The 14,875-nt window shown below is 30.9% G+C and overlaps 1 protein-coding gene across 1 annotated transcript; it reads left to right on the top strand.

Annotated features, from left to right (window-relative positions):
• The first annotated feature begins 8,014 nt into the window (after positions 1-8,014).
• LOC107015366 (lysM domain receptor-like kinase 3) lies at positions 8,015-14,724 on the top strand. The gene is made up of 11 exons (XM_015215619.2): positions 8,015-8,935; positions 9,961-10,038; positions 11,042-11,338; positions 12,242-12,387; positions 12,478-12,567; positions 12,681-12,786; positions 12,932-13,083; positions 13,169-13,266; positions 13,347-13,494; positions 13,951-14,058; positions 14,309-14,724. The coding sequence occupies exons 1-11, from the start codon at positions 8,287-8,289 to the stop codon at positions 14,471-14,473; spliced, it is 2,037 nt and encodes a 678-aa protein (XP_015071105.1). The 5' UTR covers positions 8,015-8,286; the 3' UTR covers positions 14,474-14,724.
• The last annotated feature ends 151 nt before the right edge of the window (positions 14,725-14,875 follow it).

The following is a 14,875-nucleotide window of genomic DNA, read 5'->3' as shown; positions in this document are numbered from 1 at the left end:
AATGCTTCTTGACTATAAATACAAGTGAATCCTCAGACTTTTTACTTGCGAATTTTTGAACTTCTTCTGCAAAAATTCATTATTCGTGTATTTTACTGTCGTTAAGTTGCTCGCTGACACCATTACTTTCGATATCATTACACTAGTGAATAGGATCTTCTATCCCCAGAGGATATATTCCAATTCAAAACTCAGATTTTAGAGGGGAATAATTTGCTCAACGGGACAGTGTGCATTTAGTAAACTCCTTTTTCTTACTTTTCTGTTTCATACGATTATTACAGATTCTAGTATGTTTTATGATCACTATTTTCTGTTAGTTAATTTCTGTTCTTTCGTGCGTGATTTAAACTTTGAAATTTACTATTTCTGTAAAATTTTGTTATCAATAGTATTAGTTTAGAATACAGATTGCATAACAAAATATTAGATATATAAACATTTCTTATTTTAATCCATTTAAATTTAACTCAAATCATCTATTTAACGTCCCTAATCATATCTTTGAAGGGAGTGGACAGAGTTATGTATCAATTTGTTTATTATATAGAGTATTATTATGAGAAAGAGAAGGAGATTCATTGTATATGCCAAAGTCGGCCTTAAAGAAATAGTAAGGATAATCTTAGAGGAAGGATGGATGAATGAATCAAATCTAATTTCTTCAACTGATTATTATTATAATATAATTAATGGTGTTATTGGTTATGATTAGCAGAGCTAATGACGCATCTGTACGTTCCTTTTATTCTGATCATGACTTGTGCTTTAGTGGCCCCTAATTAACAAATTTAAATCAAGATTACACTTAATTAAATCATCACGCGTATCTAGCTTTTTAAACACCTCATCTCCCTAAATCCCATGCTATTATAGTACCACTTTCCACATCTCCATAATTTTGAGAGTTATACATAATTGCGATACGTATTAGGTAACTCTGAATATTATTATTGTATGATAATTAAAAAAAACAAAAATTAACTTTGGACAAATATCGTATCTAGCTGTAAAATTCATTGTGAATTGTATTTAGATATCGATTATCAAAAAATGTTAACTACCAACAATTTAACAACATATTAGTAGCCGTAGTTAATTTTAATTTTTTTTTGCAGGGTATTAATTGTGTTAGTATAATTTTTTTTTATTATTATTATTATTATTATTATTATTATATAACTGATTATTACTTTTATTTTTCGTTGAGATCATCAAGTACTTTTTATAAGAACAATATCGTTTGGAAATTCGAATACTTAGCTAGAGGAGTAGCCATTATGAAATTATTCGATTTCTAAAGAAGAAGAATTGTCGTTTAGTTCATTTAATTTGGAGAATAAATATGGCAAAGAGTTGTAAATAAGAACCAGGACCACAATTGATTCTTCTCTCGTCCTTAATTCTATTTTTCCTCCTTTAAAATATATGATGCAGTGAATTAGATTATTCTTTTCGTATTTTATTTTTAATTTTTGAATTTTGAGGAAAATTTCATGTTTATGAAAGACGCTTCGCTTCCTTCGAATGAGCCTTAAAACCAATAAAATAAAATAAAATCAGTTTTTTTAATTTCATGTGAACTTTTATAAATAACTACCCACCAAGACAATATATATCCTTTAATCAACAAGGCTCTTAATTACTTCATCATTATTTAATTATAATGATATATAGATAGAGCAGAATATGTTGACTGATAGGTAATAGAATAGAATAGCACTTGTAGTTTTCATTTAAATTTTTACTTTTTATGGTAAAGGAAACATTAAATTGAAATGGAAAATTAAAATATCTCTAAGAAAAAGATGTGATACATGAAGAGATTAATGGATAACCAATTTATGAATTCTTAATTTATTATTGAATTTGTTTCTCGTTTTTAGTTAATAAACTTATAATTAAATATTTTTATATATATTTAATATAAATAGATTTATTTATTTTTTACTAAATTGATTCAAACATTCACAGATAAGATGTGATTGCATATATTGATTTATTTGAGATGAACAGCTAAATTTGGTTTATATCAACTTCAGAGGCTCCCCACCCACTAATTAATCCATACACACTGAGGGAAAATTCTAAGTCTTCGGAGTACATAGTCGAATTTAAAATTTAAATTTTCACGACTTTAATCTATAACTTCTTAATATAAATACACTCATATTTATTAAAACTTTAGTGGTAATTTATCAGGCATGTGTTCGTATTGACATTATTCAACCCAGTTGAACCAATTGTACAAAGGCTATATTCGTCCCCATTAAATATTTACATAAAATAATGTGAATATATGTTAAGCTAATCATAGTTATGTGTTAAAAAGTTATATACAAATATATTATATAGATTGACTTTGTATGAACATCGAGTGGGAGTAAGTTCATACCTCGGTCTCTCTTTTAAGGCATGCAAAACTATAGTATAGACCCCCAACCTCCCACCCCAACTACCCATATCCTCACAGCTTGCACTAAATACCTTCAAGTTAGCTTCCTATATGGCCACCCAATTATGATGTTTTGATTATTTTTTTTTTGGTGTAAACTTCTCCTCTAAAGTGTAAAAGTGTAAAAAAAATCATTGTTCTTTCTCTTTTATGGCACAAAGTTTCAAACCAAGCCTACTTGATAGAAAGCTCTAAACGTTTGCTTTAATTCTCTAACACTAGACTTTGGTTAAAAAGGGAAAATTAGACACAACAATTTTAGACCTTTCAAAATGTCTACTTGTGTTTGGTAGTTGATTGGGTAGCCACGTTTTGAACTCTTAAATCTTTCCGTAATACTATTTTTTTTAAAATTTATTCGTCTGATTTTGACTTAATACAGAATCTAAGAGAATTTTTAGCATATATGATCTAAAAGTTAGACAAAAGAAAATAATTATACAAATAAATTGAAACGAATAAAATAAACACTGTGATATGTCATTTCTAACTGGACTTTGACAAATATTATATGAACTACGTGCATGTATAGTTCCAATTTTAACTTGCACGACTCTTTTAATAAGGTCCCACTATGTTCCCCTTAGGAAATTAAATTCAAAGTTAATTCATATTCCACATGAAAAAAAAAAAAAGTTTACACAAACTATCATGACACAAAAAATAATAATAGTAATAGTAATAATAATAATTATTATTCAACACATGCGGCCGCCGGCGTCAAATGGACATCATGCTCAGGTCATTGTAACTTATAAAAACAGACTACCCAGGCCCAATGTTGGTTCCACAAAAAGCCCATACTGTGGCCCAATTTAAAAGTTGAATGTGGGCCTAAATAGTTGTAAGTCTAAGTTCATGGAATACTCCCAGCCTAACTAATTTTATTTTGATATTCAATTTGACCATAAAAACAATATTTTATTATGATCAATCAATGTTCAAGAAAACAATATGCTATTTTTTCTTTTGAAGGGAAATTCTTTGGAATAATTTAGGTCGCTTAGTATCTGAGATGGGATAAGTAAGAATATCATATGGTTTAGAATAATACAAGAAATTATATTGTTCTACCTCGTTTGGTTGCTGAAGATCTTGATTCTCCCGTAAAATACATAGTTAAACTAAATTATACAAAATTTATGTTTTAAAAAGGATAGGTTGAAGTTTGTTGGATTTTGTTTGATACAAACTCCAAACGAATAAATTGAGTCGAAAATATCAACATATAGCTTTTTTGATGAGCTTCAAATTTTAACAAACTTCAAAATGACATCTCCAAGAACATCAATTATCAATTTGAAAAAAAAAACAAATCATATATACCTATTTCGAGTTTTCAAGTTCTATAAAAACCCAATAATGAAGTTTTAGTTTCTTTTTTAAAATTTAACTCACTCAACTATGTTTAAATTTGTGATGATATACATGAATATTACTCTTTTTTAATTTCAAAGCATATAAAAATATACAAATCATAATCACAAACTAAAAAATAGATTAAGTAGGATAAGATATAAAAATATAGGCTAATCTTGTTTATAAGGTTGGGCAATTGATTAGAACATAAAATTTTAAAACTTAACTCATTATTCAATAGGTAAATCTCATGCCAAAAGTAAAATTGGGTCAACAAAATTAGAGTAGTATAAATTGGGCTTTTCTTTTAGGGCCTAAGATAGCAAAAATACTTCAATTAGTACCAAAAATTATAAGGCTGAAGATTTTCATTCATCTTTCGTTAACACACCTATAATTTAGTTTACTATAATTATTATTTTTTATATTAAAGAAATTGTGTTATTAAATGAAGAGCAACGTGGGGGCCTAGTGCACAAGGAGACAACAATTTAAATCTGGGAACAAATGTGACTTTAAAGGCATAATTTTTTTTAAAGACAAACTGCACTGTCTGAGTAATTTGATTGGACTTGTGATTATTTTAAATTAAAATTGATCTCATAAAGTTGAACTCCTTTATTAAACAAAAAGAACTTTATTCAATCCTTCTCTTCCTTAATTGTATTAGCACATACAGCTAATAAAGCATAATTTATTATTTAATAATAATTAATAGAAGTAATAGTTTAATCATAGGTACATAGAGCATAATATAATATTAAATGTTTTTATTTGTCCGTGGCCCACATGTATGGAAATGGGCTTCCATCAAATACTCACATGCACCGGACGTGGGCTTAAAGGCCCACAATTTTAGCCTTTCTCCGGATCATTTCCTCCGTTTAATAATAATTGTCCATTATCGAATTACAATATTCATTAAGAAAACAAATAGTAGGGATAATATTACTATATTATGCTTTAACTTTATTAAATTTAATACTTTGAGAAATTTGTTAGATGGTTAATAATATTTAATAGCAAGGATAAAATAGACACGAAAAGTAAATTATCTCTTGATTTTCTAAATTGAACAACTATTGTTGGACGGATATAGTGCTATATATAAATATATCTTATTTGTCTCTCCTTTTTAGTTGTTATGGTTTCTTTTTTTAGAGTCAAACGATATGAAACTTGATTGATATTTTAAGATATGATTTTTTTTACATTAATATGAAAAATGTTAGCAATTTATAGTACTTTTTATATAATTTTAAAATATTTAAAATTTTATTTTAATTATTAAATTGATATAATCTAATTTAATTTTAATAATTAATCAATTTTACTTTTGAAAAATATAACACGTCAATTAAAAAGAGACGGTGGAAGTACGTGTTTTCAAAGTACTTGACAATTTGTTGTATCATTAATTAAGAATAGGAAAATGAGATGGAAATTCTTGCTCAACTACCCTACCTACCTGCCTATTATTTTTTAATTTATATTTCCTCAATCCCTATTTAGTTGTCCACTTTAGAAATAACACATATATTAAAATAGTAATAATTAGCATGATAAAGTTATAATTTTATCCTTATTAATTATGGTTTCAAAAATAATGAATTAAAACTTGAAAATTTTCAAGAATTTAAATAAGGCTACAATAGAAAAAAAATTTATCTTTTTTTAATTTGTTAAAATGGATAAGTAAATAGGAACAGAGAGATTAATAATTTATGTGGTAAAGTTACTATATATGGAGCATGGACCATATCCCTTACTAATTAAGTTATTATCTTCTTCTCTCTTTAGCATTACAATTTTCTCCATTTAACATGAATTGTAATATTCTAGTCCAAGACAGTACCACAACATATTGAAAGCTCTCTAATTGAAATATTTTATTAATTAAGCATTTAATTATGTGATTTTATTTCATGGTTTGAAATCAAAAAATGAAATTGACGTCTGAATAATAATAATTTTTCATTTTTTAAATATAAAAATTGACTCATAAATTTATATTTTGTAAAAAAATAAATAAATTACATGTATTTACGAAATATCAAAAAAGTGACGAAATATAATGTTATTTTTGTGCTGAACTAGATTAATAAATTTTCCATTTATATTAGAATAAATTTGTGATGTGTATTGTACTTCTGTTGTGAACTTTTGCTTTTTAGGTATGATGAAAATTTTTATTCTGAGCGACGAATACCAACTCATACTTGTGTGAGGGCTTCTTTAACTGACAAATCGACTGCAATGGGTTTCATTTTTCGACCTACATGGCACCATTTTGTGGATTTAAGGCTGATTGATTTTTTTTCCAAGTTGATATTACGTATATTGAAAAGGGATAGAAAATTACTTATTAAATAATCATGTTCATTCGTGACCACGGATTTACAGTTACATTTTTTCTTTGTTTGACTAGACTTCTTGTCATGTGAAAATATTATACTGTTCTTTATAATATATTTTTGGAATAAAAAAAAAAGAAATTATGTCAAAGTGGGTGATATTAAATTAGATGAAGAGTATTTAAAGGCGAAAATGAAAGGAGGAATCCTAAGCTTTTAATTCATACATACTTTCCTGTCTCATTTTATATTTGTCTTATTAACTTAAATTTTAAAAATATAATATTTTAATAACATTAAAAAAAAAAGGTACAGTGTATTAGAAAATAAAAATAAATTTTAAATAGAATTAACTTAGTAAATGTAAAAAATGTAAGAATATAAAACTTATATGCTAAAACAGCTTATTGCATTTATTGTGACTTAAAATAAATGTACTATTAAATCGTGTGGTAGCTGATGTGACCATTTGCGTTGTTTGTTTGCTAATTTTACAACTGCTCCATTATTTCGATTCGTCAAGCAACCAACAAATAATCTCAAAGTGAAACCAAAATTAGAAAAAAAATTATAATTTCATACATAATAATTCATTTTAATTATTAAGTTCATAATTAATCATCATGTAATATAAAAAGTAAAATTTGGAAATCAATTGTTGCCTGATGAATTACTTGAATGCACATTATGATAAGTGAAAAGACAAAAAAGAAAAGGAACTTGTTTACAAAATCACTAGTTTGTTTATTATTCCCTCCGTCTTTTCTTTTATAATTTTTTATTTATTTTTGGATAAATTAATAAATATATATTTTTATCGTGTTATATTTTTAATTAAATAACTAATTTATTATGTTATTAATTTTTTTTAATAAATATATTAATTTAAAAATAAATAAATAATTAAAAATAAAAGGAGTATAAAAGTTAAAGAACAAAGGGGAGAAGTGGAAGAAAATAAAATACGTATATGCGCCTTCCTAATTTTACAGCTGTATTTCACGTGTGGCCCTACCTTACTCTATGTCCCTGTCCGTGTATGATTATCACATTCATTCTAATTTATACCATATATTTATATTTAATAATTCAATTTTTAATTCTAATTTGTACTATATAAAATTTATTAAATTAAGCAGATAATTTTATGGAGATTAGATAGATCATTAACTCCTTAAAAATAATTTTGAAGTTGATAAATTATATTTAAATAATAGTTAAATTTTGACACTTATCAATCAATACGTATTCATTCTATCTAAAATCACCGTAATTATTAACTTCTTAATATTTTTTAAGCTTTTTAACTCGTCACAGTGAAACTTATAGTCTATCGGTCACAATCAAATAAAAACCTTTTGAATTAAGATTAAATTATCTTGAAATTATAATATTTATAATTATACAATTTTAAATCGTAACATATATATTATATATACCTTATATGAGAGGATATTTTAAGAGAGATTTTTTGGCGGTAACTATACTAAGGGAAGTGGACCCCAAATACAAACTATGCAGTTCTTGCAAGTTGTGCTTCCCTCTTCCCAAAACAAGTCCTTTTTTTTTTGTTTTTAATTTCTATTTGTGGCCTCTCAATTATCTCAATAAAAGAGGTTGAATCTCTAATTTATATTAGTATATATATAGTATAGTAAACTTGTGGACATGGGATATATATAAAATTATAATTTTTTTAAAAAAAGAAGAAGGAACAATTAAGCTTTATGTAGTTGACTCAAACTAGTTATTGTTATCTTTAAAAAACAAGATTCTTGGTCATTTAAATGTGGGGTAACATGGACTATGTTTATTTAATGTTTGATTAGTTACTAAAACTCAATAGTTGTAGATTAGTCTGTGTAAAAATGATGTCTAATTCTCTGAAAAAACTCTGGGGTAATTTGTTTCTCTTTCCATATTTTTCTTCTTTGGTTAATTTTGCAGTCTCACAGAGTAATAAGTTTCACTAAAACACCTTGTTTTCAGCCATTACAGGACAACCAAACCCCCTCTCCCCCACAAAATGTTCTGTTCTTGGTTCCCTGCTATTCCCATTTCTCTTTCTTTCTCTTAAGATTCATCTCTTTGCAAATTCTTTTTTCATGTTAAGTTTACATGACCCATTTCACTAAATCTATCAAAGCTTCAATCTTTAATACAATGGATCATATACAATCAACATTTCTTGCAATAATTTGTCTGTCAGCAATTTTCAAGATTGTCCCTCTTTGTTCATCATACCCCACTCCATCAAACTGTACGGACACTGGTCGCTTGTGCACTTCCTTCTTGGCTTTTAAACCTAGCCCGGAACAGACCCTCCCAGTGATTCAAAGCATGTTTGATGTGTTACCTAATGACATAACTGTTGAAGGAAATGGTAAAGGTTATGTCTTTATCAGAAAGAACTGTTCTTGTGCTTATGGGATGAGAAAGTACTTGACAAACACTACATTTACTGTCAGAAAGAACAATGGATCTGTGTATAATATGGTTGTTGATGCCTATGATGGGTTGGCTTATTTTCCAACTAATTTTACTAGGGAGGGTAAGAAAGGGGCAGTGGTTTCACTGAAGCTCATGTGTGGATGCTCAAGTGGGCTGTGGAATTACCTTATGAGTTATGTGATGACAGAGGATGATACTGTAGGGTCTTTGTCCAGTAGGTTTGGGGTTAGTATGGATAATATTGAGAATGTTAATGGAATTGCCAATCCTGATAATTTCACAGCAGGATCTTTATACTATGTGCCACTGAATTCAGGTACGAGTTTCCTTTCCCCTCTTATGACTTCTGATTGTGTTTTTTCCAATTCCAAATGTGTATCAGTATTTTGATTTAGGATGATGTAGGAGCTGTTTGATAACTGAAATTGTGTTAGTTGTAGTAAGTAAGTGTGATTAAATGTTGGAACTTTTAGTTGCTGAGGAAGATCAGTCAGTTATTTCTCTCTCTTTTTGTTTGTGTGAGTGAGGGGATGAACCTTTGTTCTAGAGGGGCACACTATCCTCTCTTGTTTGTCTATGGTGGGTTAAGATACCAACTGATCCCTTGGTTTCAATTTCTTTGTCTAGTTTTGACTTGACACGATTTTGGTAAAGTAAGTAAGACTTTTGAATCTTGGGTTCACAAACTAAAGATATGTATAATGTACCAAAATGTCTTTTAATGTTGTGGTCTTAAAGATGCCATGTGGAAAGTGGGAATTGAAGTGTTGCCAGAAAGAGAAAGAGACATTTTTTAAATGAACTATAAAGGAAAGTAAGACAAACAAATTGAAACATAGGAGTATGTGATTTACTGTGGTTGAGAGAGGATCATGACTAAATAGCGAAAAGTTGATTAAAGTGGATGTAATGGGAATTAGCTTGGCACCCTTGGGGCATGGCCAAAATCAGGTGCCTTCATTCAGTCAGAGAATTGGATTGCATGTATGAAGGGAAATTCATATTTTGATTGATAACAGGTCCTGTAGAATACATCATATAATGTATTAGTTTCAACATCCAACTATATAGCTCAATAATTATACCACACAACCTGTAAGTTTTAAAGAGGACCTGGTGTGAAGATGAGCATATGGATGCTATTTTATCTGAACAAGAGATCTCATGTATTCAATTAACTAGTTGTATTAGCCAATCATCAAAATGAAGCTTGCTAGGCTCAATAATTAGCAACTTTGTCATGCTCAAATAGTTATCTTCATTTACTCATAGTCGATAGCTTTTCTAATAAGCATCTTTTGGTTACAAGTACTTTACCTTAACGACTTTGTGTCCGTCCAGCCCCTGGCGAACCTTATCCTGTAGAAAATCACACTGTTCCTGCTCCTGCACCATCACCTTCTGTTGCTGATATTTCAGGTATTCTCAATTCTTAATAGCTTACATGCATTCTTACTTCCCTGTTGGTGAGATTTGTATTTTTCTTTAGAAATATCACCCAAGGAAGAATAATAAATTTAACTTCTACTCATGGCTGGTCAAGTTTTTGTGTCCTCCTTTCTGTTAGTAGTTCAGTGTCTCCATAAATTTCTCTCTGTGAAATGAGAGGACTTCCTTCACAAGCTAATCCAACAGTTTGATTATCATTCTGCAAGTTATTCTCTATTATTGCAATGAAAAATACGGACCTTTATCTGAATATATGGTTTCATCTTAGCAGTCAACCAAACTATTCTATCAGCAACTTTTGGCTACGTTAAAAATCTATGTGTCATTTTAGTTTTTTTGCATACCCCTATGTTATATGGACAGTGCCAAGCTATAATATTTCTTTTATGAGAAAATCTTTCAGAAGAAAATGAACAATGTAAGGAGGACAAAGTTTCCCCTTAATTAGATGTTACCTCAACTGTTTCTCCGATTTCCTTTTAATTGATAGGTTTCTATTCTTTCATGACACTGAGGAGTTTATCTAACAAATCCACAATAAATTCATATATCCCTGACAGTCATATCCTCAATTCATCTATGCAGTAACCTTTCAATGTTGGTTTGTTGTTGCTACTGCTCCTTTCCCCATGATTTTCATACCTGATTTGATATGCTTTACTTTTAGCCAATGGCCTATTAGGAACAACCTCTCTACCTTCACAAGGTATAGGGTAAGGGTGTGTATACTCTACCCTCACCAGACCCTACTTGTAAGAATATATTGGGTATGTTGTTGTTGTTATTGTCCTCCCATGTTGGTTTGCTAAGTTTTTTCACCCTATGGTTGTTTTCTTAATTAAAGAAAGATAATCCTCAGAAGTATTTCAGGACTCCATTTCTTAATGGAATATTTCCCTGCAGTAAATGTGTTTTAGATGGCTACCTTTCTGTTGAGGAGTAAAAAACCTCCAATTTTCGACTATGTCTGCAGGAGTTGAGGAGAATCATAAGAGTCATGCTATTTACTGGTGGATAATTGGGGGTTTGGGTGCTGGTCTTCTCCTGATTGTCATCATTCTTGCTTTTGTTGTCTGTTGGTCGTCAAGTTGTTTTTCCAGAACTGAGAGAAGTCACACAGCAGGTTCAAATGAAAAGATTTCTCACAAGTTCCAGATACTTCGAAATACAAGTTTCTGTTGTGCCTCAGGAAGGTACATTTGCGGTAACTCAGGGGACCTGCAAGAACCGAATGGAGAATCTACTGACCAACAAATTAATATTCCAAAAGGTCAGAACATAGACATGCATGCTATTTATTGATATTACTGAAGGTCTTTCCTGTTAATTTCCTCCAAACTATTATGCATGAGATCAAGTCATTTGCTTATATGTATTAAAATATGCCTGTGATCTAAAATCCATCAAAGCAATTCGTAAGTGACACCTGCTATAGACTTACTGAACTCCTGCTAGAGGGGGATGGAAAGTTGGGAAAAGCAAAAGGGGTTTGGTTCCATAATCATTATGTAAAGATATCCTTGAATGGAGTTTCAGATGGAAACATAAAGCTAAAACTAAATGACAGGCATGGTACTGATCAAGTTATCATAGTCAAATAGAAGCAAATCGGCCAAGATGTAAAGTAAGCTCTCAAAATTAAATAATACTGCTTTTGCCCAGCTTGGGGTATACATGTCATAAGCAAACTGTTATGTGAAGGTTACACATCAGGAACATCCCACTAAATTTAAAGTTGTGCCCTTGAACTTGAGTTTCTCGAGAATTGATGTCTAAATGATGATGCAGTTATAGGCTTATAGCCGTCCTATGTTGCTCAGACTCTCCAAAATATTGCTTTACCCGTGTTGAATCCTCCAAAAACAAACTACTTTTGAAGGATGTGACACACACCTGTTGACATTAATGAAGAATCCGAGCAACATAATTTGCCGGCATTAGTTGAAATTGCCAAGCCTATGCTGGCCTTAGTCCTTTACTCGCTTCTAATGGTGTGCCACAATGGTAAAAGGATTATTTGAAAATGTTCATAGAACTTTTTCGCCTGTGCTCGTAATGGGGGAAAATGTAGTTTCACTATCATGCAGGATTTCTCAATATAATAATTGACTATTCTTTTTTTGTTAAAAGAAAAAGCAAAAACAAAAACTGACTATTCTGGGCTTCCTTGCAGTTATAGGGACTGATGTCTTTGATATGGAAAAACCTCTTGTTTTCGCCTATGAAGACATTCTATCTTCTACTGATGGATTTTCTGACTCCAATCTTCTTGGTCATGGAACCTATGGTTCTGTCTATTACGCCATTCTTCGCAACCAGGTTACTTCTCTCTACTTTACCTATATTGATAGATTTTCTGTCAGCATTGCGTATTAACTTGCTTATATCTTTGAAACACTAACCTTTCAGGAAGTTGCAATCAAAAGAATGACTGCTACTAAAACAAAAGAATTTACTGCTGAGATGAAAGTTCTATGTAAAGTTCATCATTTGAATTTGGTAATGAATACTGAATTTCACTGCAGTATCCTGAGTTTTTATTTTTGGAGCTTGATGATAGTGCTACATCAATTCAAAGTTTTGACTCCTGTCTTTGGTATTATTTTGTCAAGGTAGAATTGATTGGCTATGCAGTCAGTAATGATGAATTATTCCTCGTTTATGAATATGCCCAGAAGGGTTCTCTTAAAAGCCACTTGAATGATCCTCAGAACAAAGGTACACATCTTGAAGATAATCGTTAAGCTCAGAATTTCTGTGTAGTGTATATATACATTTTTTTCCAGTTGTTGATAAGGAATTGACCTGTCACTGCTGTATTTTGGTGAAATAGCTAGATGATCTGACCTCTTATTTTGGGTAGGCCACACACCACTCTCTTGGATCATGAGGGTCCAAATTGCACTTGATGCTGCTAGAGGCCTGGAATACATTCATGAGCACACCAAGCCGCATTATGTGCATCGAGATATAAAGACAAGTAACATCCTGCTTGATGATTCTTTTAGAGCAAAGGTTGTAGCTATTTTGGTGCCTGATTTTACTCCTTTGTGGCTGTCATTTTTCAAACCCAAATTCTCATCGCCTATGTTTGCAACAGATTTCAGATTTTGGTTTGTCAAAACTTATGGGGATAACTAATGATGCAGAAGCCTCTGCAACACGAGTTGTTGGAACCTATGGCTATGTAGCTCCAGAGTAAGCAACATAACCAACAATAAGCAAGAACACAAACGGAAACTTCTCTCTGATTTTATTTGTATCTCTTGTTCTTGCAGGTACTTGAGGGATGGCCTGGCAACTAAAAAGACTGATGTGTATGCATTTGGTGTTGTTCTTTTTGAGATGCTGACAGGTAAAGAGGCCGTCACCCGGACTGAAGGCAATGTGATGAAAACTGCAGAAAGACGCTCCTTAGTGTCCATTGTAAGTTTTATTGCTCACAAACTGTTCAAAATTGAAAGCATGCTTCGTAATGGATTCCATTTGCCCGTGTCGCCTCTTCTAGTCTGTTATGTGATAAAAAAGATGAAAAACGTTGATTTTATCCTACAATTGAGTAAGATCAAATTCATGAAATTTCTGAAAAACGTTTTCGCATTCATCAGACTTGGTCAATGTACGACTAGATTCCATTGCCTATCTGGCATCTTTATCAAATTGAGAAGTTTACTGTTCTCAGGTTTAGGATAAGTTCATCAACTTCCTAAATGCTTTACTTTGAAAAAAAATTGAAACGCCCTTGCCTATTGTTATACATAGATACAGTGTTGTGCTGTGCCTATGTATAGGTATACTTATGCATAACATATATATTATTTACACACTTTTATGCACACTACGAATCAATTCTTGGCAGTGCTTAATGCTACATAATTGCAGATGCTGGCAGCTCTGAGGAACTCACCAGACTCCACTAGTATGACAAGCTTGAAGGACCAGCTGGATCCTAGTTTGATGGATTTGTACCCTTCTGACTGTGTTTTCAAGGTAAGTTACAGCTTAACAATTATGTTTGTCAACTTTGAATCAGTTCAAGTTGTGCCTCGTCTATAGTAACTTGCATAGAATTGGTAGGGACACTAACCACCTCAGCAAGTTAAAATAATAGACAGAAGAGAGTTTAAGATTGGAAGTTGATAGTTATTATCAGCTGAGTGACATAGATGGTTGATTTTCTACTGAAATTTGACGACTTATTTCATTGTGTCCACCATCATTAATATGTTTACTTTGGTAGGTGGCTATGCTGGCTAAGCAGTGTGCGGATGATGATCCAATATTGAGACCGGACATGAAGCACGTGGTGATCACACTTTCACAGATAATGTTATCCTCAGTGGAGTGGGAAGCAACTCTTGCTGGGAACAGTCAAGTGTTCAGTGGCATTGTGCAGGGAAGATAGGTCCCATATGCTAGCTGCTGCCTTGCATCCTCATATATAATGTACATAGTAATCTTGTATTTTTGAAGCCAATCTTCTCCATTTACCAGTCCAGTCACTTTTTTCCTACCATTCTTTATAATGTTATCTTTTTTATGCACTGAGTACTCTCATATAGCGGATTTTTTCCTTATTGAGATACTGAGAGTTTAAGCTGCAGTTTTGCATTTAATATACAAAATGTTTAAGTTCCTTTCGTTCTATTGTCTGCAGATTGTATATTTCACAATGGTGTGTTCTTATTTAATATAATCATTGTGAGGTCTAATGTAAAAGTCATTGGAATGGTTCTTGAAACTTGTTTTCCCTATTAGTTCCTAAGCTTTTAGAAAATTGTGTTACTACGGAAATTTTGTTTGTAAA

This window comes from Solanum pennellii, chromosome 3 (assembly GCF_001406875.1).
Source record: "Solanum pennellii chromosome 3, SPENNV200".
Classification (NCBI taxonomy): domain Eukaryota; kingdom Viridiplantae; phylum Streptophyta; class Magnoliopsida; order Solanales; family Solanaceae; genus Solanum; species Solanum pennellii.
Note: the sequence above shows the minus strand (reverse complement) of the source record. Positions and strands in the feature narration are given on the sequence as shown.

What these genes read in the sequence shown, in the direction of transcription:
- LOC107015366 (XM_015215619.2), top strand. Translation starts at nt 8,287, where the DNA reads ATGACCCATTTCACTAAATCTATCAAAGCTTCAATCTTTAATACAATG. An exon ending in ATGATTCTTTTAGAGCAAAG is followed by an intron (nt 13,084 to 13,168) that starts GTTGTAGCTATT and finishes TGTTTGCAACAG; the next exon opens with ATTTCAGATTTTGGTTTGTC. An exon ending in CTTCTGACTGTGTTTTCAAG is followed by an intron (nt 14,059 to 14,308) that starts GTAAGTTACAGC and finishes TTACTTTGGTAG; the next exon opens with GTGGCTATGCTGGCTAAGCA.